Source organism: Thermobia domestica, chromosome 18, assembly GCF_964235325.1.
Source record: "Thermobia domestica chromosome 18, izTheDome1.hap1.1, whole genome shotgun sequence".
NCBI lineage: Eukaryota > Metazoa > Arthropoda > Insecta > Zygentoma > Lepismatidae > Thermobia > Thermobia domestica.
In genome coordinates, this window is record NC_137471.1 from 44,567,101 (window position 1) to 44,591,547 (window position 24,447).

A 24,447-nucleotide genomic window follows, 5' to 3' on the forward strand; every position below is an offset into this window, starting at 1 on the left:
ATACATGCTGAGATATTCAAAATAACATAAACGCCTGAAATCGAGAAAACGCAAAATGGCGGAAGCTGCGTCACTACGAGATGTTTCAAAAAATAATTAATTGTGGTATTGAACTACCCTGATATAGTATAAACATTCATGAAAAAAAAAATTAAAAGGTTGATTGGCTATTTTTCTTTTTTCTTGATCACTTGGCATGAATTGATCCCTTGGTAAATCACACAACTTTATATGTGCATTCTGGTGCTGCTGAAGACGTAATTTTTCTATTATGCTTTATTTGGGAATGGTATTGGAAGTTTCGGAAGTGGTTCAACGCACCTTTTTTTCTTTGTTTTCTTTAGCACCTACACTAAATAAGCCATGAACATTTAATGGGGCAGACTACTAAAAATGATATTAAAGCCAACCATTTTTTTTTTTTTTTTTTTGCACGTCTTTCGTAAGTGAAGAGAGATAATGAAATGTAGCTTACCACAATAATAGATAATGTTATTATACACGCGAAAATATGAATCGGAAGAATTTTCAGTGTTGCCATCCATAGAAATTACAATGTGGCCAGAATATGAATCACCCAAAAATCTAGGTTAAGGCAGCAACTAGAAAAATGAACTCAACGGTAGTTGATGACTTATCATGTTGTCTTGGTTCCTTGTTGACTACTTTTTAAAATAATATCTGTATTTATCTTGTAGTGTTTATTAAAAATTATTTATTTTGTACTATTTATTACAAAATAAATACAAATATTAATTAAAAAGTAGTTAACAAGGAACCAATACAACATGATAAGTCATCAATTACCCTGAATTCATTTTTTTAGTCGCTGCCTTAACCTAGATTTTTGGGTAATTCATATTTAATTTATATTCCTGCCACACTGTAATATCTATGGATGGCAACACTGAAAATTCTTCCGATCGTATTTTCGGGTGTAGAATAACATAATCTATCATTGTGGTAAGTTACATTTCATTATCTCTTACGAAAAACGGGCAAAAGAAAAATGGTTAGCTTTAGTATCATTTTTAGTAGTCTGCCTCCTTAATATAGACACGAACTTGGTAATCTCACCAGGAACTGAATCCGGCTCTTTTGCACCGAAGTAGACATCGGTAGCTACTGTACTTAGCAGCAAATAATCGGGCCTTTCTCCTTATACGTAGTATTATCGCTTCTCCACCCTCACGGAGCTACTAAATTCCTCCAGGATATATAGTGTTCAACGTGAGTTATCATTATTTTTGCAGTAATACTTTCCGCTCCCGTGTACTGAAAGTCCTTCTCTCTTCCGAAAATCATCATTGTTAATAGTAATAATAAGTTTTAATTAAGAAATATCTTTGTACTCACCTGGATCTGGAAATCGGAAGTTTCGGACGAGGTAGCACAGCTGAAGAGGGACGTAGCGGGTGTCTGCACGTTGGGATCGACGTGGGCTGGGCGGATCTTGAGAAAGGAAGCCTTTTTGCAGCTCCCAACCAACTTCACTGATGATCGTAGCCTTCCGGAAGTATGGCGTCACTTCTCTCAGGTACTTCACTGTAACATAAAGCGATGTGACCACTAGACGTCCCATTGAAGATCACATGATGTCAGGGTGGGTAGTTGAACGATGCACACAGATGGTTGACGAACATAGGGAAAGAAACAGGCATGCACAAGCAAATTAAAAACCAGCATTCGGACCCAAACTTAAAAACTGCCAGAACAAAAACATTTAAAACGAAACTATATCTAAAGAGTTAATTTCAAAGAGGTCTCATTCCATATTCTACTCCTAACTTTAAATTGTACTTCGCAAACTGAATGGGCGATAAAGAGAAAACTATTAGAAAGTAATATGTTCGAGCACATTTTAGATACATAAGATACCAACGAGAAGAGTCTCAAATTTCGGTGGCAAATGCAGCATATTCTTTTTCGAAAACGAGAAAACTAAATGCAATGAACATACGTATATCGTATACGAAGAAAGATTATATCATGCGAATTAAGAACAAAACAAAGCAGGATTTTAAAAAATAATCATTACTTTAATGCGAACGTATGAGATTAAACTTTTTAAAAAAATATAGTGCATTTAATTCGGCAAAACTGCCTTTGAATGTTAAAATTAATAGCTCATATCAAACGTATTTGCATCTAGCTGTTTTCATTAGATGTAAATATTTCCATACATTTTTACACTCAGTATTACACTCATTATATAGTGACACATTAATCGAAACACAAAACGTAGTTCTTTTAGAGAAACGCGAGAAAAAAATACCTTATTACAATTATCCTACAGGATACCTAAACTAGAGATGTGAATTCTATTGTGCTCAGCGTCTTATATTTGACTAATATTTAAAAAAATATATATGTTTTCGTGCTTGGAATATTCTTTTCAGCGCCTATTATTCTGAAGCCAGTTAAATTCAGGACTAATTACATGTTACGATTCCTGACTTTCTAAACAATCCAATCCTTGAACGAAGGCAAATCTCGAAGTCCAAATATCTACTCAAATATTTATCATATTAGGTTATTTAGCCAAATATTTTCACTTCGTAAGCATCCACTCTGTACAAGATAAATACGTGTTCCGTAGGATGGTTTTGGGACAATTTCATCTCATGGAATCTTTCCAAGAATCGAAACTTGTGCTGTTTGTTATGTTTCCCCCTTTACTTTGAACTCAAGCTGGTTGCATAACGATCAAGGTTAATTTACTTTCAACTGTTATGACTCTCACCGATAGCTGCATACATTTCAACTGGATCAACTAAAGATTGCTTTCTTTTCTTTTTCTTATTGATTACGATGTAAAGAAAATGCCGAAAGCTATATTTCAGTATGACATAAAAGTAACTTTCAAACTGCCTTTAGTTCTGTCTAAGATTTATCTGAACAATTCATATGAATCAGAAGCTGAAGATTGTTCTGCCCGGAATCGTAAAATCGAGACACAATCTACTCCACTTACAATATAACCTATAGATTTATGATCAATTAACGAAGCCCAATAATTATTATATATTGTGATGGGATATTGAATTTTCATCAATATTACGTACACCAAGAGGGACAACCCATATATAAACAGATATTTCTGAATTTTATGGTAGCGACTGTGCATATTTGCATGTCTTTGTAAGTGTAAGTGTAGTGACCTAGTTTGAAAGTGAATGGAAGCACGTGGACAACACTGATCGTGAGATATCCTTTTAACTTCTTTCATTATGTCATCTCAGATCAGACGCCAATTTGTTCACTTTGCATGTGGCGATGGCTTATAGTGTGAGGAGAGATGTAGAGAATGATTCAATCTCGTAAAATCTATGATCAACACAGGTAGTGACAAATACGTTGAAATAATGGAGAGATGCCTTCTTCCAAAATTCTCAGATGAGTTACTACATAAAACATGCTCTCTGATGAAGCAAAATTAGCGCTCAATGCCATACGCCGAAAAAAGGTATGAGATAGAACAGCACAGATCATCCAAATGTTTCAGTCAGTCAGTTCCGCACCTGACACTAATCTCATAGAACGCGTTTGGATTATGCTTAACCGGGCTATCAGAAGAACTTTCCATTGTTGTTTTTGTAAATTTTTAGTGTGTGTGAGTGACGAAAAAATCAAATTCCACAGATCAAAAGAGAACTCATTGATTCCACGCTCAATTGCATTACGACTATGAGGAAAACATGCGACGGGACAACTAAATTTTGGGCAATATCAGATACTAGAACTCCTATTCACTTACCAGTCTACTCTATATATTACATATATTCTGCGGTAAAAATACCGTTAATCATATTGTACACTTTCCAATTGTTCAAAACAAGACTGTTTCTGATATACTCCTGTTTTCTCTCTCTCGTATACCTTTATTGATATACGTGGCTAGCATACGCGCCTTAGGCGTGGGAGACCCAGGTTCGATTCCCGGCGGGAGCTCATGTGGTTCTGATTCCACGTTAATCAGTAGGTCTCGTCTCATTTAGCCTCGCTGCTGAAAAGGACGTTAAACTCATAATCAACTCAACTCTACAAATGACAGTAAAAAGGATCACGCCTAGAAGTTTCAATTTCGTCAGGTAGATGTCAACCACGGGAAGATGTTTGCTGCCATTTAACAGCGAAAGGCATAACTTCTAGAATTCTAAAATGATATATCTTTGTTTCAATAGCAGAAAACTCAGTTAACGGGTTGATTCCATTAATGAACTTGGCCGAGATAAGTGCTCTAGCTATCTATTGCAAAACGCAGAATTTACGAATGCCTTTTCTTTAAGATTTGTCATGTTAAGTAACGGATGGACGTACTAACATTACTTTTTATAACGCTTACAAGCGTATTCTAATAACTGTTGATACTATCATGGAATCTGGACTAATTCTCCTTCAGGAAATAGTATGGTACTTCTAAAAGGCGCCTTATGAAATGAAAATGCAATATAATTTCCATCTTAACTCTTTCGCTGGGAAAGTCGACTTTTGTTGATCTGAGAATTTTTGCCTTTCACTGAGGAAATCGACTTCAGTCCATGTCTATTATTGTTTATACTTGGCTGCGATAGTTGATTTCAGTCGCTCATTGTATACGAAACATGTCGTAGTGATAATGCGTTGCATTATGCTTCCATCTGGCGGTGATTTCTTAGAATTCTGCAGTTAAGCACGAACGAATACGAAAGCTTTGCGTCATTCTGTTGTGATGTGTTTGCGGGTTTGAGACCAGCTAAATACAGCAGGAAACAATGTCGGACAAACAGTAAGACAATCAGCGACAGTGAGATAGCTCCATTTTTGCTTGATTTTGATTCAGGTGTGTCAGGAGCTGAGAGTGAAGTTGACAGTCTTTCAGATTTGGAATCTGAAAGAGTTCAAAACGCAGCAGGTAGCAGTGGTCAGAATACAATTTGTGATGACCCCAATATTTATTCGTGGGAAGTGTTGAACGACGTACGCTATGGTCATTTGCTGAATATAAATGTTCCGTTTTTGTAGATATTTTGGTGTCTTTAAACCATATTTCATGAAAATATGAAAATTTAATTTTTTGGGGTGCTTAATTGCCCTTTTTCCAGGAACTGCACAAAAATTTAATTCCGCAGCGAAAGGGTTAATATCTCAAAATTATGCTCTTTAGGCTAAAGGAGAAGGGTGACTAATGGAAGTGAATTATTATGGGAAAATGGTGAAATGAGAATGTGGGAGAAACGGGAGAACCTCGAGCAAACCCACGGACACGATGTTGTCCACCACAAAATTTACATTGCCTGGATGTATTGCTCTGGATCATGAGGAAAACATCAGAACGACTATTTAATCATAAGGCTGTTCAGAAATATAGCTTTCGATATTGAAATTTTTGTGCAATACCACGTAATTCTGTTGAACAATTACACAACAAACAAACTTTACAATGACTCGAGAAAGAATGAGACCTCTTCAGAATTTAACTTCTAAAGGTTAACAGAAGCAACATCCAAGACTAGTCTGTTCACATTATAAGACTAATACAACATTAAACATGCGTAATCCAAAAAACCTGAACCACAAACTAACAAACTATTACTATATCAATTAATTAATTTAGCATTCTTATTGGCTCAATATTAGCTATTATTATTATTCACTAAAATTATTATTATTATTATTGAGATTATACACATGCTTTCATAACTAAATCTATAATATTCCTAACAACTACACATCTAACAACTAAAGCATATCACAAATAACAATCAAAGATTATTTACACAATATACAAATTCTTAGTAATACAGTCAAATATTACTTCAAATATGAAATATTATACTATATTTATCACACATATTAGACATAGAAACAAATTTACTCAAGTTAATTGGATACAATTTCTATGGTAATAGGATCTATTGCAACTAATAAACATTTATAAGATTATTATTAATAAGAGTAACTACTCTCCTAAATTATTTTGCTGTGACCAAAATTAATAAAAGGTGTAGGTTATATTGGCAATAATAAATAACTCCATCAATCAACGAATATCGAAATACAAACACTATTGTATTCTTATTATTATAATAGAATTTCTTAAACTCTAATACCACTATTGCATATACAATATAAATCCATATACTGGATCTAACAATAACAGTTCTACAAGTAGTAATACATTTTCTTAAATATTCAGTCATAAAGGCAAACGGAAATTACTATATACGGGTGTCATTGTATTGTTTTCAATGTCCATTTATTTTCCTGAAATGGGTTAAAGTGAAGAATCAAATCGTGGTAAACTCTTCCATATAAAGGATGGTTGCTACCGCATTTTGCCAGTATAATCCGCACCTTTTAAGACAGTATTTTTAAGATAAACAAAAGGATAGGCATTATACAGGGCTAGCATAAATGATTCGTTTTGAAAACGCTATATTTTCAAAAGTATTACGTACACACACGAAAGATATATGAAAAGAACCACACAAACTCACCGAGTTTATACACCCTCTACAAATGTTCAATATGTGCCTCTTTGGTGACACGACACATGTACAAACGATACTCGAGCTCATTCCATACAGTTTGTGGCATGGTCCTGTCAATTGCCTGCACTGCAGCACTGATGCATTCAATGAGCTCTTCTAAGGATTATGGTAGTGTGGATACGTAAACAAGATCCAGGAAGAAGTCGCAAGGGGTTAAATCAGGAGATCTGGGAGGCCAGGGAAACAAAGCTAGGTCATTCTTACCAACACGCCCAATACAGAGAAGCGGAAGTTCATCATATATGTAGTCACGAACTAAGGTGTGCCAATGAGGGGGTGCCAAACTTAACACAGTAAAACTTGGTAAGCTTGAGGTTCTTTTCATACATTTTTCATATGTGTACGTGAAATACTTTTGAAAATATAGCCTTTTCAAAATGAATGGTTCATTTATGCTAACGCTGTACAATATGTAGAATGATTTTATTCCTCATATTGTGTCTTTATGTAGTAAAAGTGTTATACCTTTAAACAAAAAAAAGGCATCCTTATACAAAGTACCGATAATACCATGCAACACTATAATTGGAAATGAAATGAAATGAAATCTTTAAGTTTTACGTCCCACAGTTATTCCTGTTAGGCTAAAGGAGACGGTGATGATTAGAAATGAATGAAATGGTGAAATGAAGAAAGCGGGAGGAAACGGGAGAATCCCGAGAAAACGCACGAGCACGGTGTTTGTCCACCACAAAGTCCACACGGCGCGAGCTAGGCTCAAACCAGGGACCCCAAGCACCGGAGGAGAACGCTCTACCACTGATCCACCGCGCCCCCAACACTATAATTGGATTCGTTATGCTTATTATTACAACGAAAATAATAGCGTATAGAAAAACTAATAACGACATATAGCTAACCGCAGAGTAAGCACTGTGATTATTATAGGCAGTGGCATATTTACGATTTTGTTTCGGGGGGAGGGGGCTTCGCTAACTTTAGTCCTGGAAATGTGAAAATTCTGCAAGATATTTTATTTATTTAAATATAGTAAATACATTTTCTGAGAGGGCTTAAGCCCGAAAGCCCCCCCCTTAAATACGCCACTGATTATAGGTGTTGCCAACTCTGTTTAAATAACTTTGTGTGTAGAGTGAGATCGGCAACTTGCGATCTATGTTAGCTGACAGTTTACAACTGGAAAACAAATATTTGACAAATAACAGAATAGTTCTCGTATACATAGTTTCAACTAAAAGTTATTATTACGCTAAAGAGTGTAGCAACAGAATTACCGACAATCACTCTGAATTTCCCCCCACTGACAAGTGTCATCAGATTGTGGAGGAAACAAGACGAAAAACTTCTTCATATACTAAGATAGGAGACAACTGGCTCTGACACTTGGGTTTGCATTACACACGGCAAAATATGGTAGTTACCGAGTACCAAAGCTTTTGCGCCAACCATCATATATTATAATAGAATTTAAAAATTAACTACAATATCTCAACGATTATATATTAATACGACGAACAATAAGTTAGACGTAAGTTAAAAAGTTAATGATACAAATCGAACAAAAAATTTCTTCTTCTTCTTCTTCTTCTTCTTTTATTATTATTATTATTATTATTATTATTATTATTATTATTATTATTATTATTATTATTATTATTATTATACTAATGTTCTCTCTCTTCTTTGTTGCTGTTTAAAAAAAGAATAACTAACTAACTAACTCTATGGCCTATGGAACCCGGAGGTTCAGTGCCGCGTTCACAAAAGCTCTCCACTGACTTCTATCCTTAGCTAATTGCATCCAGTTTCTACTTTGTATTCCTATCTCTGCGAGATCCATCTTAATATTGTCCTCCCATCTGCGCCTAGGTCTTCCTAATGGTCGTTTTCCTATGGGTCTACCAGTCAAGACTTTGAAAGCGTTCCTACTTTCTTCCATTCTAGCTACATGACCTGCCCACCTAAGCCTCCTAGACTTGACGACCCTAACAATGTTGGGTAAACCGTATAAACTATGTAGTTCCTCGTTATGAAGTTTCCGCCATTCCCCATTCTCGTTCCTCTTGGGTCCGAATATTCTTCTCAGGATCCTGTTCTCAAATACTTTCAGTCTATGTTCTTCCCTCAGAGTAAGCGACCATGTTTCACAACCATACAGAACAACAGGCATGATTATCGTTTTATATATTTTAAGCTTCAAATTCCTCGACAGAATTCGCGATGACAAGAGATTTTGAACCGAAAAAGAAAGAAAATAAAAATCTGCAAGACACCACCAGTTTTCCCACGATTCAAAGATACCTACAAGAATATTCCCTTTTTCCGAAGGAAAACAGGACACAGTTGCTGCGTTTTTGCTTTTAAAAAAATATAGAAGATTTAGGAAAATGTTTTCAAAAGTTTTAAGTAATACACATATTGCTAGCAATGCTATCAAATTAGGAGATCCTTGATGGCTAAAATGCTAGGGCATGTGTCTTCGTTGGGGAAGACCCGGTATCGATTCCCAGCCAGAGTTCATGCGGTTCGGATCCTGCGTGAAACTGTTGGTGCACGTCTTATACAGCCTTAGTGTTGAAAAAGGACGCTAAACTCTGATCAACCAAGTCATCAAACAAAGGTACTTTATTAACAGACGAAAATCGAAAAATTCCATCTTTTTTAAGATTGTTTGATTGTGCTTTACGTAATTATGCCTCAACGAGGTTATTAACGAAGAAACTATTTACATGGTCAGAAAGCTCCACCGGGACTTAGATCAGGTATGACTGATGGATGTAGACTACGAAGTAGGGGTGTTCGATAAGGTTGAGGACATCAAACTTCGGGAGTGAAAATTTATCGGGTTGTCATCGGTCACTCGAAACCGTTCGAGTATTTGAAATTATCGAAGTTTCGGGCATTATCGAAATTTCGAGTATTATCGAAGTTCCGGGTATTATCGAAATTTCGAGTATTGTCGAAGTTTCGGGTATTGTCGACTTTTCGAGTATTATCGAAGTTTCGGGTATTATCAACATTTCAAGAATTATCGAAGTTTCGAGTATTATCGAAGTTTCGGGTATTATCGACATTCCGAATATTATCGAAGTTTCGGGTATTACCAAAATTAGTGATGAACAGTTCGGTTCCTTCACCTTTTCAATGATTTCTTCTTGCAGCCAAACTAGTCAAACAACTTTTTTCATCTGATAAGTTATTGAAAAGTTGTATTTGTCGAAATCATATGTAAAATTATTTTTCTGCCTGCCCCGTTATTGGCGCAATCGGCAGTGACTATTAGTATACTAATGTTGTCTTGGATTCCAATTCCTTTCGGGTGATGCATGTTTTCTCTTCCTCTTTCTCTCTTCTGACAGACTGCTTAAACCTTGTACAGATCTGTGGGGAAAAAAACTTTTCCTTCACTACATTGCTAAGGAGAGAAGTTTTAAAATGAACACTCTGCATATATGTAATACATATTATGTACAACTATGGTAACCTCGAATACATCGTTTCTTTCGAACACTCTGATAATCCCGAACTTTTCTCAATATTCAAGCGACTCGACAAATGCGATCATATTGATATATTTCTGTATTTGCTGCTTTCAAACAATTCGAGATTCTCGAACAGTTCGAGTGTCTCGAAGTTGTCTAATGTTTCTTACATTTCGAGTGCCTCGAACACTTCGAGTCTCGATCATTTCGAGAGTCTCGAACATTTCGAGAGTCTCAAACATTTCGGGAGTCTCTAACATTTTGGGAGTCTCGAACATTTTGGAAGTCTCGAACATTTCGGGAGTCTCGAAAGTTCGATAATTCGATAAAATTAAAATTCTTTATCGATGAAACGGTTTCGAAATTTTACCGAATTGTTATCGTTTACTCGATTATCGGAACAGCCCTACTACGAAGTTCCTTCCCCATCACACTATCTCGCCTTCGAGGGAGCTCGATTAAATAATAATACCATAGGAACTGCTTTATTCATATTCCATTAATCCACCCTTTACATCATTAATGATTTCACAACTTATTATTTACTTATTACGAAAAATCGTGCGAGTGTACAGGGTTTGTCCGGGAAGTAGTAGGACTGATTTTTTCCCGCCAAAACGTAGTGAAAAACGGGGATGTTACTGCGCTGGTTGAGTGGTATGAGGTCTTAGCTACTAGCGCACCAGTCGCCAATCGTCTCCAAGCCTGCACAACGTGTAAATCGAGTTTAAGTTGAACTCCTTTCAATATGTCTTGTAATCTACACAACAAATCGTTTGTTAGAGCAGCGTTACGCGGTGAAGTTTTGTGTCAAACTGCGAGTGAATCCCATGACACGATCAAGACTGCTTATGGGAGTGATGACATGGGTCGATCAAGTATTTTTGAGGGCCACAAATTGTTTTGCGAGGGAAGAGAGCAAGTTGAAGATGAAATTGGTGTTGATCATCTTTCTTGACTGCAAAGGAGTGCTTCACACAATTTGTATCGCCTGATCAGACTGTGAATACTGCATTCTACGTGAAAGTACTTCGCGTTCGTCCAGCAATCGCTGGATCATGGAAGCTTCATCACGACAATGCGCCGAGCCACACCGCTTTTTCTGTAATGGACTTCCTGACCAAATATGGCACCATACAGCATCCCCAGTCACCCTACAGCCCAGATGTCATGAAAGATGGCACCAGGGCTCGGTTCAGGTCATTTAAGAGCCGAAACGAGGGAGCTAGGGAGCATTCAGTGATTGACAGAGTCGCTCGAAACACTGTATTGATGCAGAAGGGGCATATTTTGAAAACTATGAACAAGTCGATGTGTCAAAATTGTGAATATTTTTTTTAAATCAATCTTACTACTTTCCGGACAAACTTTGTAGATTCTTCTGAAAAGCATACAAGGCACTGGGAACAAGAATCATGACTTGGTTTGAATCAAACAACCAATCTCAATTTAGCAAGAAATTCAGGACCGACGCGAAACCTTTACTTAGGAAAATGTTTTATGACTTTTTTCTTTTACCTCAAGAAACAAATAACCTCTAGGGGTCGCCATTATTAATATGCAATTAATTCTTACAACAAAGTTGTAAGTTCAGAAACCACCGAACGTTACTCTTTAACGTCAAGAAATAGATCAAAGATATTTCTCGTACAAGGTGGAATTTTAATAAATTTCAAGTCACAAAGAAAAGGGGCCAACATTAATAATATTCACGAGGAAAAAAGTTAAGAAAGTAGGTTAGAATTGTGAATAAAGTTTGTTGCTAACTTTTCCATTATTTAAGGAAGGGGAGAGAATTACGAAAACTTTACCATACTTTTATAAAGAATAGGGAAGTGTGAGAACGTGTATACATGACGAATAAAACTTTAAGACTATCTTTTCGTTGAATTATTATTATTTCAAGCAAAATATGTCAACAATCAGTCATTATATCGTTATAAATCCGGAATAAACTCTAGAATGAGTGACAGCGTTCAGCAGATTGGTAACACGCAATTACGTTTTATAAAAGACACTTCGATCTAAATAAAATTCACGCGATTTAAATACCTTTGTGAGGCAATAATCGGAACATTCTTTTACATTTTTTTTAAAACTAGGTAACATACGTATTACAATTCAGCAACATTTCGGAACACGTACCAACACGGTGGCTCAGTGGTAGAGCGTTCACTTCTCGTGCGTGGGCTCCCTAGTTCGATTTCCGCCCAAGTAAGTTTGTGGTGGACAACATTTCAGTTTTTTTCAGGGCACTCTCGTTTCCTCCCACATTCTCAATCCATTAATTCTGCAATTCACTTGCCTTAATCATCGTCTTCCTTAGTCTCACGAGCATAATTGTGGGACGTTAAACTAAAATATTTCATCTCTTCATTTTGACTGACTTGTGGATATACCTCGGAAAGAGAGGGTAAACGTGCTGCCATCTATTGGGAATTAGTGTTCCTTTAAATTCACCTTAAATAAAGAATAGGGAAAAGATTCATAAAATGTTAGGTTCAATATGGCGGCTTTTCGTAACTCGGTAGTAGTCTAGCTCGCTTTGGTCTATGGCGATGCTTTTTTTTAAGTGCAATTTCATTCCCATCTGAAGACAGGCGGGCCGCAGAAGGTAACGCCTTCTCTTGGGCCACATGAGTATTCATTTATTTTTAGTTTCATTTGGAGACGGGTAACATGATTTATTTATTTATTGGTGTGTTTGGCTGGGTATAATATAAAATTACAAAATACCAAAATACAGAACAGTACAAAATAAAACAGGAACAATGCATCTTGTAACAAACAATGAAGTGCTGTGCTAGCGGAGAATTACCTCATTCCACCCATAAGAAGAACGTTCTGGAGTGTTCCCATATCTCCCAAATGGAGCATGGAAGTTTGCTGCCAGCTCGTGCAAGAAGTGATGTGGAATGTCTGGATGGCCTTATAATAATAAAATTTGGAAGAATTATTCTCTAGATTGTATGGAATTCCAGTGCTAGAGCCTGTCTATTCCACCTGTGTCCTCGGAAAATATGCGAACTATTATACTTCGGCCCCACCCCCGCCGCCCTCTGGCGGATGAAACCCTCCCTTTGCTTAGGAAAAAGAAGTAAAAGCCCTTAGCTGGGTTGCAGATTTGTCATTCAGTCGTTTGGTCTTGACGAGTGAAGATCGTAGGCTACTTAGAATGGCTAACAAGACAGAGCACAGCGAAGTCCGTGAAATAATTCATTGTGGCAGCGCTTCCGCATCTAAGAATTGAAAGATCTAGGCCGCAGCAACTTCTTCTTCCTCTTTCGAGGGAGGTACGGGAAAACACATATCGACAGCAGCGCCAGAAGGAGCATAGTTCAAATAGAAAGGCTATACACAGTTAATATTGATGATTGACTAAATCCATTCCTCCTGGGGGCATGAGTTACAATTGGGAATACTAGCAAAATTAATTATCAGGACTTTTATGTCATTACTAATTCTTCGCTTCTGACGTGTAATTACCAGTACATTTAATTTACTTTGTGTGATGTAACATTACAACAAATAATGCATGTCGTGTACTGGGTAATTTAATATCTATAGAGGCAATACCATAAAACAGTTATTTTAAATCTCAAGTAGGGAGTAATGAGTTTGATATTGATAAATTTTCTCTGCTTGGTATTTAAGATGTATATGAATGTGTTTCTGTAAAACATCCACTTCCTCTTTAGAGTTAACTGAATGACAGTGATAAAGTAATTGTGCGCAGCTCACTTACGCCTCGATATATATATATATATATATATATATATATATATATATATATATATATATATATACCTTCTAAGTTACTTCGATATGAAAATTATTACATATATTACTTTCGTATTCTTCTGTTACAACTATGTGCATGCCCACAAAACTAAAATTCGTACGTATGAAGAAATGATTAGTTGAGAATGGTCCTACGCTGACGTTATATATATTTCTATGGATCTTTAGGTCTCCCCCTGTATATTTCCTTGTTTAAAGTTAATATGTTTCAAAGATTGTGTGCTCGTATATGTCTCGTACGGGTGGAGATTGACTTCAATATACTATTAGTATGCACCGTTGTCATCAATACATATGGTTATATCTATCTATCTATCTGTTCTATATGTATATAGGGTGCAACATAAATGCATGGCCAAAAATGACGAGGTGATTGCGGACATCCACATAAATAAAAATGTTACTATAAACATGGGTCCGATGCCGCCTCGTTTTCGAGATACAGACAGTGTTCAAATGTCGAGTCCCTCCAATGGCTCACTATGGAAAATTGAATGGAAATGTTCAATATTACAGTAATAATACAATCAAGTGGAATTATGCCTGTGCAAATACATTTACACTAACATAGAAAATGACACTAATCAACATTTGAGGTTATTGGGTTCTCAGCTTTGCCAACCTGGTACAAAGTGTTATGTTTTCATATAGCATTAGACGTCCACACATTAGCATATGCTGACATCAAAACGTTCCTAAACATTGGGGCAGATTCCACTTTGCTAACGTGTGAACGTCTAATGCTATTTGAAAACATAACACTTTGTTCCAGGTTGGCAAAGCTGAGAACCCAATAACCTTAAATGCTGATTAGTGTCATTTTCTATGTTAGTGTAAATGTATTTGCACAGGCATAATTCCACTTGATTGTATTATTCCTGTAATATTGAACATTTCCATTCACTTTTCCACAGTAAGACATTGGAGAGACTCGACCTTTAAACACACTGTATCTCGGAAACGAAGCGGCGTTGGATCCGTGTTTATAGGAACATTTTTACTTATTTGGATGTCCACAATCACATCGTCACTTTGGCCATTCATTTATGTTACACCATATTGTATATATATATATATATATATATATATATATATATATATATATATATATATATATATATATATATATATACGAGGGCTGTCTAAAAAGTATCCGACCTTTGGCCAGAAAAATAGTTGCGAATACCTGACAGATTTGGGACCCTAATCCCCTTCAAAGTAGGCCCCTTGTGCTTCCACACACTTAGCCCACCGATCCTTCCACTGCTGGAAACACCGCTGGAAGTCTTTTTTTTGGAATGTTGTTCAGCTCCATCGTCGTGTTCCGCATTATGTCTTCTCTACTCTCAAAACGGGATCCCTTCAGAGGCGTCTTCAATTTTGGAAACAACCAGAAGTCACAAGGAGCCAGGTCTGGAGAGTAGGGAGGTTGGCGAACGGTTGTAATCCCATGTTTGGCTAAGAACGTGTGGATCAATTGGGATGAATGTGCTGGGGCGTTGTCATGATGGACGTGCCAGTTCTTCGCTGTCCACATGTCTGGTCTTTTACGCCGGACTGCGTCACGGAGTCGCCTGAGAACATTTTGATAGTACTCCTTTGTCACTGTTTGTCCTTCCGGTGCGTACTCGTGATGCACAATTCCACGGGCATCGAAGAAAACAGTCAGCAACACCTTGATTTTGCTTCGCACCTGCCGCACTTTCTTCGGCCTTGGAGAATCGGGATGCTTCCATTGAGATGACTGTTGTTTTGTTTCTGGCTGTTGTTTTGTTCCGTACACCCATGACTCATCTCCAGTTATCACGGAATTCAGATACCCAGGATCAGTGTCGGTGGTGTCCAGAAGGTCCTGTGCAACGTCAAAACGGGTGTCTTTTTGTTCCTGAGACAACAACTTGGGTACAAATTTAGCAGCCACTCGTTTCATGTTCAAATCGTCACGCAAAATTGCATGTGCAGAATCTTTACTCACTCCAACATCTTCTGCAATCTCCCGCACTGTCAAACGGCGATCTGCCATCACCAAATTTCGCACCCGCTCAACAACAGCTGCATTCCGAGCAGTTTGGGGCCTGCCGCTACGCTGCTCACTCTCGACTGATGTGCGGCCATCTTTGAATCGGTTGAACCATTGTTTAATTTGTGTTACACCCATCGCATCTTCTCCAAACACCTGCTGAATCTTACGAATTGTTTGGCTTTGAGAATCACCCAGCCTTTGACAGAATTTGATGCAGTATCTTTGCTCAATTCGTTCAGTCATCTTGCGAGAAACACTAAATCCGACGAACACTACCAACAGCACCTCACTTCGCGACCACCAGCTCACGACTGGCACACGCGAACGCGGTGAAAAAATTCAAGCATGCGCATTAAGGTTCCTCCTTCCACCGTGCACGGTGGCGCCGCCTCAGAATCACTACTTTGCGTGGAAAAAATTAAGGTCGGATACTTTTTAGACAGGCCTCGTATATATATATAGGGTGTTTGAAAACAACACCGACAACGTTTGGGAGGTTATTGCTGGCACCAAGGGAAGATGAAAAGTAGAGACCAAGCTGGGTGCACAAATGCTTCCTTTCGGAGTTATAGGCTGCCGAAAACACGAAAAAAAATGAACTATAAAGGCGCTTTGCTCCTTTAGTCTAACCGTCATAATCGTGGGGCGTAAAACTCAAAAATTTCATTTCATTTCAATTCAATTTCACTAGACAGTTGTTGTATATTGCAGTGTTGCCATGTTTACGGAACTGGGAGATGGAATCTCCACTTTGTAGCGCGAGTATTCACTTTTTGGACTTTTTTTTTTTTTTTTTTTGGTACAAATTTGTAATGAGCTAAGGTGGAAAGGGTCACTTTCGATTCAATGATTTAACTTGCTTCACAACGTAGCATTGTAGCTAAAATGTAGTGTTACTATAATTGTAAGTACTGGCAAATCTCACTTTAATACACGCGCCATTCTGTATTAAACGTAGTTGTTGTGTGAAGCCTTGTGAAAATATTATGGCCTCCTTACATTTCATCTATCACCACACTTAGGAGCCGACTTGGAAGAAAATATTGGGGGATCCAAACAATGAATAAATATATTATCATATTCAGGCGGTTTGAATTACCTGCTTCATGAAGGCCCCCTTCCCCCCACATCTCGGCCCGCTACTCCGCTGCAAAATTCACGCTGCATTGATCTTCACTTGTCATATCAGTGCTGCCAGAATGTTGGAAATGAAATGAAATCTTTGAGTTTTACGTCCCACGGTTATGCCGGTTAGGCTAAAGGAGACGGTGATTATGAGAAATGAGTGAAATGGTGGAATGAAGAAAGTGGGAGGAAACGGAAGAACCCCGAGAAAACCCACGCACACGGTGTTTGTCCACCACAAAGTTCACATGGTGGGGGCTGGGATCGAACCCGGGACCCCAAGCACCAGAGGTGAACGCTCTACCACTGAGCCACCGCGGCCCCCTGCCAGAATGTTGGTTGAAGCTTCAGTCCTCTATTCAACACCGTTTTGTAAACAGCCTTTTTTGTCGAATAAGAAGGCTGATCTTAACATTGAATTAAAGGAACGACGAAATTTAAAAGAAATTCTTGCTCCTCTTTGTTAATTCTTCCTCGACCGGATTATATTGGAGAAGCAAGGGACCCCACCTTTAAATACTGGGGGGGGGGGCAAAAGTGTCCCCCCCAAAGTCGGCGCCTATGCCCACCATGCAATGAAATCAGTGAATTAGTAAGTTATAATTTTCGGGACGATAAGTAATGTGAAACTGATTATAAAATTCTCTAAATTACTGTTTTTAGGGAATAGAATTTATTGGAAATCATTCTTTATGCAGGGGAGAACAGGAAAAAAAAAGTTCTGTGGACGGGGCTCGAGCCGCCTTCACTTACATTTGTTAATTGATTTTACGTTCTCGCGCTAACCAGTTGTGTTACCGACTTCTTACAGGTTATTGGTCTGTTCTGTTCTACTACAAGACATGATTTTAATTATGATCGTGTTCCAATTCCTCTCTTTTGATAGATAATTTGCACTGTTTTCTTTATTTATATGGAGTCTGCATGTTATTTCTGAATTTCTTATTTCTGCATGGATATAAGAAATGTTAGAAATATTTCATTAAATGTTTTGTTTGTGGATATAAATCCATATTGTTCTCACTGTCAGTGACGTAGAGGTCTCAGTTCTACGTTGAACTAAAGAATTCCCTCCCGGTCTAGAAAATTATTCTTTTCAACAGAGTTGGTAATTTTGTTTTCGGCCATATTAAGCTTTTTTGTTTCTAATTTCTTTACTTTAAAATAATATTGAACACAAACATTGAAAACATGTTTGTCATTATCCTTTCCTGTTGTGGAAAACTTCCAAAATTTCAAAACGGAGATATTTTCAAAAAAAAAAAAGATTAAAGAAACGCGTCCTTTATTTTGCTCACACTCATACAGTTAGTGTCTTGAAGGATTTTTTTTCTATTCTCGCTTTTCTTCGTTATTTCTATGTGAAGGTATGTGCCAGTTACTACAACTTCTAATATCGCGCAACTACGTAAACTTGAAAAGCCTTTGAAACTATTGTGAAACATCTAGGGCCAAGGAAGAGAGAGAGAGCCCTTCCCGATCGGCTATTTTGGATATGATGTTAGTTCAACATCATTATTTACAAAACCTATTTTCCTTTACTGTTATATAGTTTCAAAATTTTTTAAATAAAAAAAAAAGTTTGTAGATAGCGTTTTAAAGCCCTCCCATCGAATTTTAGCACCCTCCATAAATATTATTTATAGTTACAATGAAGTGTGAGCGTTTATCATAAATTTTAAACGACAATTTTGTCCTAGGAAATCTACTATATATTCAGAACAGTTATCGCTCACACACCTTAACTTTTTCTGAAGCATTTTTTGTCGTTAAACGTTAATCTAAAAGCTCTACGTATAAACAACTCGTTGGAACTAGAAAATCCACGTATTTTTTTTCCTTTCCTATTTCAGGATTTTTTCTTTAGAATACAGTAATTAAAACGTTTGCTCGTGATATAACGGGAAAACGCATGTGGAATCTACTGTTATCTCTAGACTAAAATTGCAATATTAAAAGGAAAAAGAAAAAATCCGCGGAAAATTTTCGCTTTTTTAAAAAAAAAAAAAAAAACTTTTTTCGAACCCTTCCATCTTTAACTGTAAGTTTAGTGTAGCTATCGTAAAAAGCAGTACAGAAAACAACCACGAATTGAATTTTCCACAGTTATAAAGAGAGAAAAACGTGAAAGTCTATCTCTAATAATTATGTGTCTCTACATATAAAAAGAGTTCTGAGTAAATGAATGAGCGACTGATCAACAGAAAGACCAAACCGCTTAAGCTAGAAACTTCAAATTTTGATAGTGCATAGGATTTGTAACGTAAGGTACCACTAAGAAAGGATTTTTTTAATTCGACGAGGAAGGCAGTAAATAAGGTGGCAATTTTGTTGTAAAATATCCATATCTCTGAAAGGTAGAATGACCATATCTCTGAATTTGGTATAAAAGACTTCCCATTTAAAATAATTCGACATGTGTTTCACCGTTTTTTGATACGGTACATTCCCTAAAAGGAAAGAAAAAAGGGTGGAGTTACACTTGTTATAACAGATGATCATATCACAAAATTCTTTAAGATTAGAGTCATGAAATTTGGTATTTAGACTTTTCATTTAAAATAATTACAGAGGTATTTCAGTTTCTCGATATTCCTCGTACAAGAGACGAAAAAAATCTGGGAAGAAAGAAAGAAGGATGTGAGTTACAATTGTTGTAATAAGACGACCATATTTCGAAATCCCTTAAGGATAGAGACATGAAAATTAGTATTTAGGCTTTTAATTTAAAATAATTAAAGACATGTTCTACTTTTCTTTTTTTTTTTTTTTTTTTTTTGTCGTCGTTGTGTTTCCCTTAGAAGGAAAGAAAAAGGTGGGGGTTGTAATTTTATAATAAGATATTCATCTCGAAATCTCTTAAAATTAGATACATGCTAGACATATGAAACTTGATACACAATTTATTCAAAACAAGCGGGTATATGTCACAGCGTTTCCGGAAATTACGCTTTTAATTAGAAAAAAAGAAGGGGTAATTTCTACTTTTTTTTCTCTATATATGAAAGTGACTTCGAGGTTCTCAGTCTCATCATCAGTGTACACCATTTGAAATAAATTTCTAAACGTTAGCAATGAACACAGTTGTGCCGATATTGTTTTTTATCGTTTCACTTTAAAATGCGTATTCTAAGGGAGGAAGGAGTTTAAATTTTTCACAAAGAATAATGCTATAACGTATTCTCCTTGTGCAAAGAACGAAAGTAAAGGCTAAAATATGAAGTGCGAGGATCTGAGGGCGAAGTCCCCAGCTACCTGAAGGTTACTATTACATAAGATGAAAAGAAACCTTGTAAAATTGTATGAGATCTGTATATTTTATATTTAGCTTTGGTTGATACAACACATGTTTCAAGTTCGTACTTCTTATGGACTTTTTGAAGTGAATATAAAGCAAAGAATTGTGAATGTTTTAAATGCCAACAACTAATAGCAATAAATACACATATATTTCCTTCAACAAAACGTAATTTCTTCAACAAAATTATTCAAGTACTACCCTATATGTGCAAGACTTGCAGTTTGGTCTTGGTCTTGCACTCCTAGGTCTTAATCTTGGTCTGGCACTCCTAGGTCTTGGTCTTGGTCTGGCACTCCTAGGTCTTGGTCTTGGTCTGGCACTCCTAGGTCTTGGTCTTGGTCTGGCACTCCTAGGTCTTGGTCTTGGTCTGGCACTCCTAGGTCTTGGTCTTGGTCTGGCACTCCTAGGTCTTGGTCTTGGTCTGGCACTCCTAGGTCTTGGTCTTAGTCTTGCACTCCTAGTCTTGGTCTTAGCCTTGCACTCCTAGGTCTTGGTCTTAGCCTTGCACTCCTAGGTCTTGGTCTTAGTCTTGCACTTCTAGATCTTGGTCTTAGTCTTGCACTTCTAGATCTTGGTCTTAGTCTTGCAATTCTAGATCTTGGTCTTAGTCTTGCACTCCTAGTCTTGGTCTTAGTCTTGCACTCCTAGTCTTGGTCTTAGTCTTGCACTCCTAGTCTTGGTCTTAGTCTTGCACTCCTAGGTCTTAATCTTGGTCTTGCACTCCTAGGTCTTAATCTTGGTCTTGCACTCCTAGGTCTTGGTCTTGGGTCTTGCACTCCTAGGTCTTGGTCTTGCACTCCTAGGTCTTGGTCTTGCACTCCTAGGTCTTGGTCTTAGTCTTAGTCTTGCACTCCTAGATCTTGGTCTTAGTCTTGCACTTCTAGATCTTGGTCTTAGTCTTGCACTCCTAGGTCTTAATCTTGGTCTTGCACTCCTAGGTCTTGGTCTTGCACTCCTACGTCTTGGTCTTGCATCGGGACCCCAGGTCTTCGTCTCGGTTTTGCACGCAAGACTAAGACCGAAAAAAAAAAACCTGCAAAACCTAGATTCTTGTGCTCATTACCAGTTCGGAATGCGTCAGCATTTGCTTCAGAGGAACAAATCACTCACCGTGCATCTTATTTTTCATGTATGGAAACAGAAAGAAGTCGTTAGGTGTTAAATCAGGCGAATACGAACAAAACAAGTAATTAATTCGATATTTTTACTGGAAAAAATGCAACGTTTAGTGTGTTGAGTGAGAACTGGTTTTGTGATAGTGAAGGATGATTCGACGAGCAAGTTTGTTCTACGCAATTTGTTGATCACCTCTGACTAACAAATTATTGTCTATCCCTCAGTTTTTACAGTCCTTTGATCTTAGAGTTATGGTTGGCACATGTTTGGTGTAACCGAAGAAATAAACAATCACTTGTTTGGCAGCATTGGACGAGCAACTTCTGTTGGTTTCAGCGCACTTAGAAATACTCAAACAGTGGATTGCTGTTTGTTTCGGGTTCTTTTGAATAAACTAATGTATTATCCCCTGTAGTGATGTAGTATACCAAATTTGACTTCTCTCGGTTAATTTTTTTAAGCATATCTTTACAGCGATTGACATGGCTGTTTCCGAGCTTCGGTCAAGTTGTATAGATCCAACGGTTTGAAAGTTTCCGTATTTTCAGATGACCACGCAAAATCATAAGAGTTGTTTTCATGTCAATGTGCAAGGATGCCTGAACCTCACACGTGTCTGCCAATCACTCAATCATTTCACAGACACCGTCAACGTTACTAGTAACAAGTGTGGAGGAACAATCTTTACGAAATTAATCACTGAGAAATGTGCAATCACGCTGAAACTCGAAACAATCAATGTACTTTAAAAATGTCTTCATGTACTTTTAAGAAAGTTCGTATTTGCGCACTACGTTCCTTGACTAAGAACATATATAAAGAATTGAGGAAGGCCATGGTATCACAAACTTCGTTACCGGGAAAGCACAGAACATTAAATATAAAGAAGACAGTTTGACTGCTTTGTGACCGTGAAATACCTGGCATCTGCCCAGACAAGGTTTTAGAATTAGAAAAAAAATTTAACAAACATGTTGGAAAAGAAATAGTACATTCCGCGCAAAGATAAACTGTATTTGTGCCAAAATGGCGACCGTAAATTTGCCTCAGTCATTTCACGACAGATCGTAGAGAGCATGAATCCTTAAAAGTTTTTGGCTTTCGCTGAAACTGTAACTGTAAACCATACTTATATTATTAAAATATGAAATGTAATATCTAAACACTCAAATGGGGAAAATTTCAACAAGTGTTTTTATAATATAGTTTCCATTTATTTTTTGCACTTTTCTTCAGAAAATATACAAGGGCTAGTCAATAAGTAAATGTAATATTTTTTCTATCTCTTTTCAGATTAGCTCTACGGCATTGCGTGTTAATTAGACGCTAGGTGTCATCGTTGGCTTTGCTTGGTAGGTTGCAGTGTTATCACGTCAGATTACTATACGCTGTTACTAAGTAAAGATGGCTGGTCACTCTCTATGTGCACCAAAGAAGTTTTATGTCATCCGTTTTTCGTGATCTGAAGGTGTGCCCGGAGCGAAAATCCATACAACACTTTCAGCAAAATACAAGGACAATGTGTTGCCATAGCAAAGTGTTTATCAGTAGACTGAACAGTTCAAAAGTCGTCGAATGGATGCTGCTGAAACGGACTCTACCAAACTAAAATCAAATCAAACCTATGCGAAAACAGAAACATACATATTTTAAATATAAGTATAGATGAATTACCTTCAGGCAAAGTTATAATTTTAATATATTCCAGCACAACACAAGGAATATTTTGTTACTAAACAAGAAACAAAAGATTAATCTACTCTTGCTAAAATTTATGTATTGTGGCACATATAACGAAATGTAGTGCAGAAGAAATGACTGAATCAAGAGGAAAATTACAATTTGTAGACGGTCCAAACGGTTCAATGATGGTAGACACCAGCACATAAGAAAAAACACATACAGGGCCTTTATTTACACCCACTGATGAGACTGTAATGGATGCTGATACAAGAGAACCAGGCTCATCTATACAGCAGTTGGAAGCTGAGATACATACAGGCGTCACAAGATATAGTACTTCGTTGTTCTCATTAGCTAGGTTTGTCAGTAAATAGAAGAGATCATTTTCTCATGAGTTCAGCGGAGAACAGTTCAGCGGCAAAGCGACATATGCCAAACATCTATGAAAAATTTTCAGGATCTGGAGATAAGTCGTAACTAGTGATGAAAAGTGGGTCTGCACAAAGTCGCCAGGCAACAACAACCAATGGCTCCATCCCAGACAATGAGGCTCTCTATTCATTCAACGAGAGTATGTTGACATTAAGCCAACGCTATGCATTTGGTGGAACTGTAATCGACCAATGCTTTGGGAACTCATTTCGGACTGGCACGCTATAGGTCCCAACCTCTATACAGCAAAAAATGAGATGTTAAAACAACACAAAATGACTACTTGTGTGTTAATTCTACATCAAGCACATCGCCTTCCGAATATATCAGAAGTAACTAGTAACTGGCTGTGAGATTTTGCGGTTTTTTTTTTTTTTTCTATGAGCAAAGCTTAACGCAGAATATTTCACATTTATATCGTCACGAAAATAGCTTTGAAAGCCTATGAATAGTCTGACAACAGTTACACAAGTAGCAGTACTTCCATCTGTTGTTCTTATATGCTAGAACAAAAACAAGACAAGAAAAACAGATGGCAGCATCGCTACTCACGTAACTTGTCGGACTAATCATTGGCTTCCAAAACGATATTTGTACAGAAAGCATAGTACTTTATGTCTTACTTTGTATAAATGTCAAATATACTGCGTTAAGTTTTACTTATAGCAAACAATAAAAACCCGTGCAAATTCTCACAGCCAGTTACTAGTTAATTCTGATATGCTCGGAAGGCCATGTCCTTGTGTTAAATTAACACATAATTTGTTTCAACACATTTCTTGCTCTATATGCTGAACAACTGGACCCTGTGTACCATATTCCGTGTCAGGTTGACGAGACTAAAGAGCGCCTTGCACTAAATTGACAACGCTCATTGTGATCAAGCCAGAAAGATGCAACATAGTCTGAACTGTCGGGATTGGAACTTGTTCTGTATTCAGAAAATAGCCTCAATCTTGCGCCCCCCGACTGGCTGTCCTAATTCCTGTA

The 24,447-nt window shown here is 37.2% G+C and overlaps 1 protein-coding gene across 4 annotated transcripts in view; it reads right to left on the reverse strand.

Annotated features, from left to right (window-relative positions):
- The window catches only part of Syn1 (Syntrophin-like 1), a 449,556-nt gene that overhangs the window by 245,068 nt on the left and 180,041 nt on the right, over positions 1–24,447 (reverse strand). For 2 of the 4 annotated variants that reach the window (XR_014129212.1, XM_081746457.1), the window contains exon 2: positions 1,357–1,569. The exons of 1 other annotated variant lie outside the window; for it this stretch is intronic. Coding sequence is in view for 2 of the 3 variants with exons in the window: in XM_081746457.1 (XP_081602583.1) it covers positions 1,357–1,569 (213 nt within the window). In the remaining variant the exon portion in view is untranslated. The remainder of the gene's footprint in view (positions 1–1,356; positions 1,570–24,447) is intronic. One more of the 4 variants, XM_081746458.1, reaches the window with a different exon arrangement.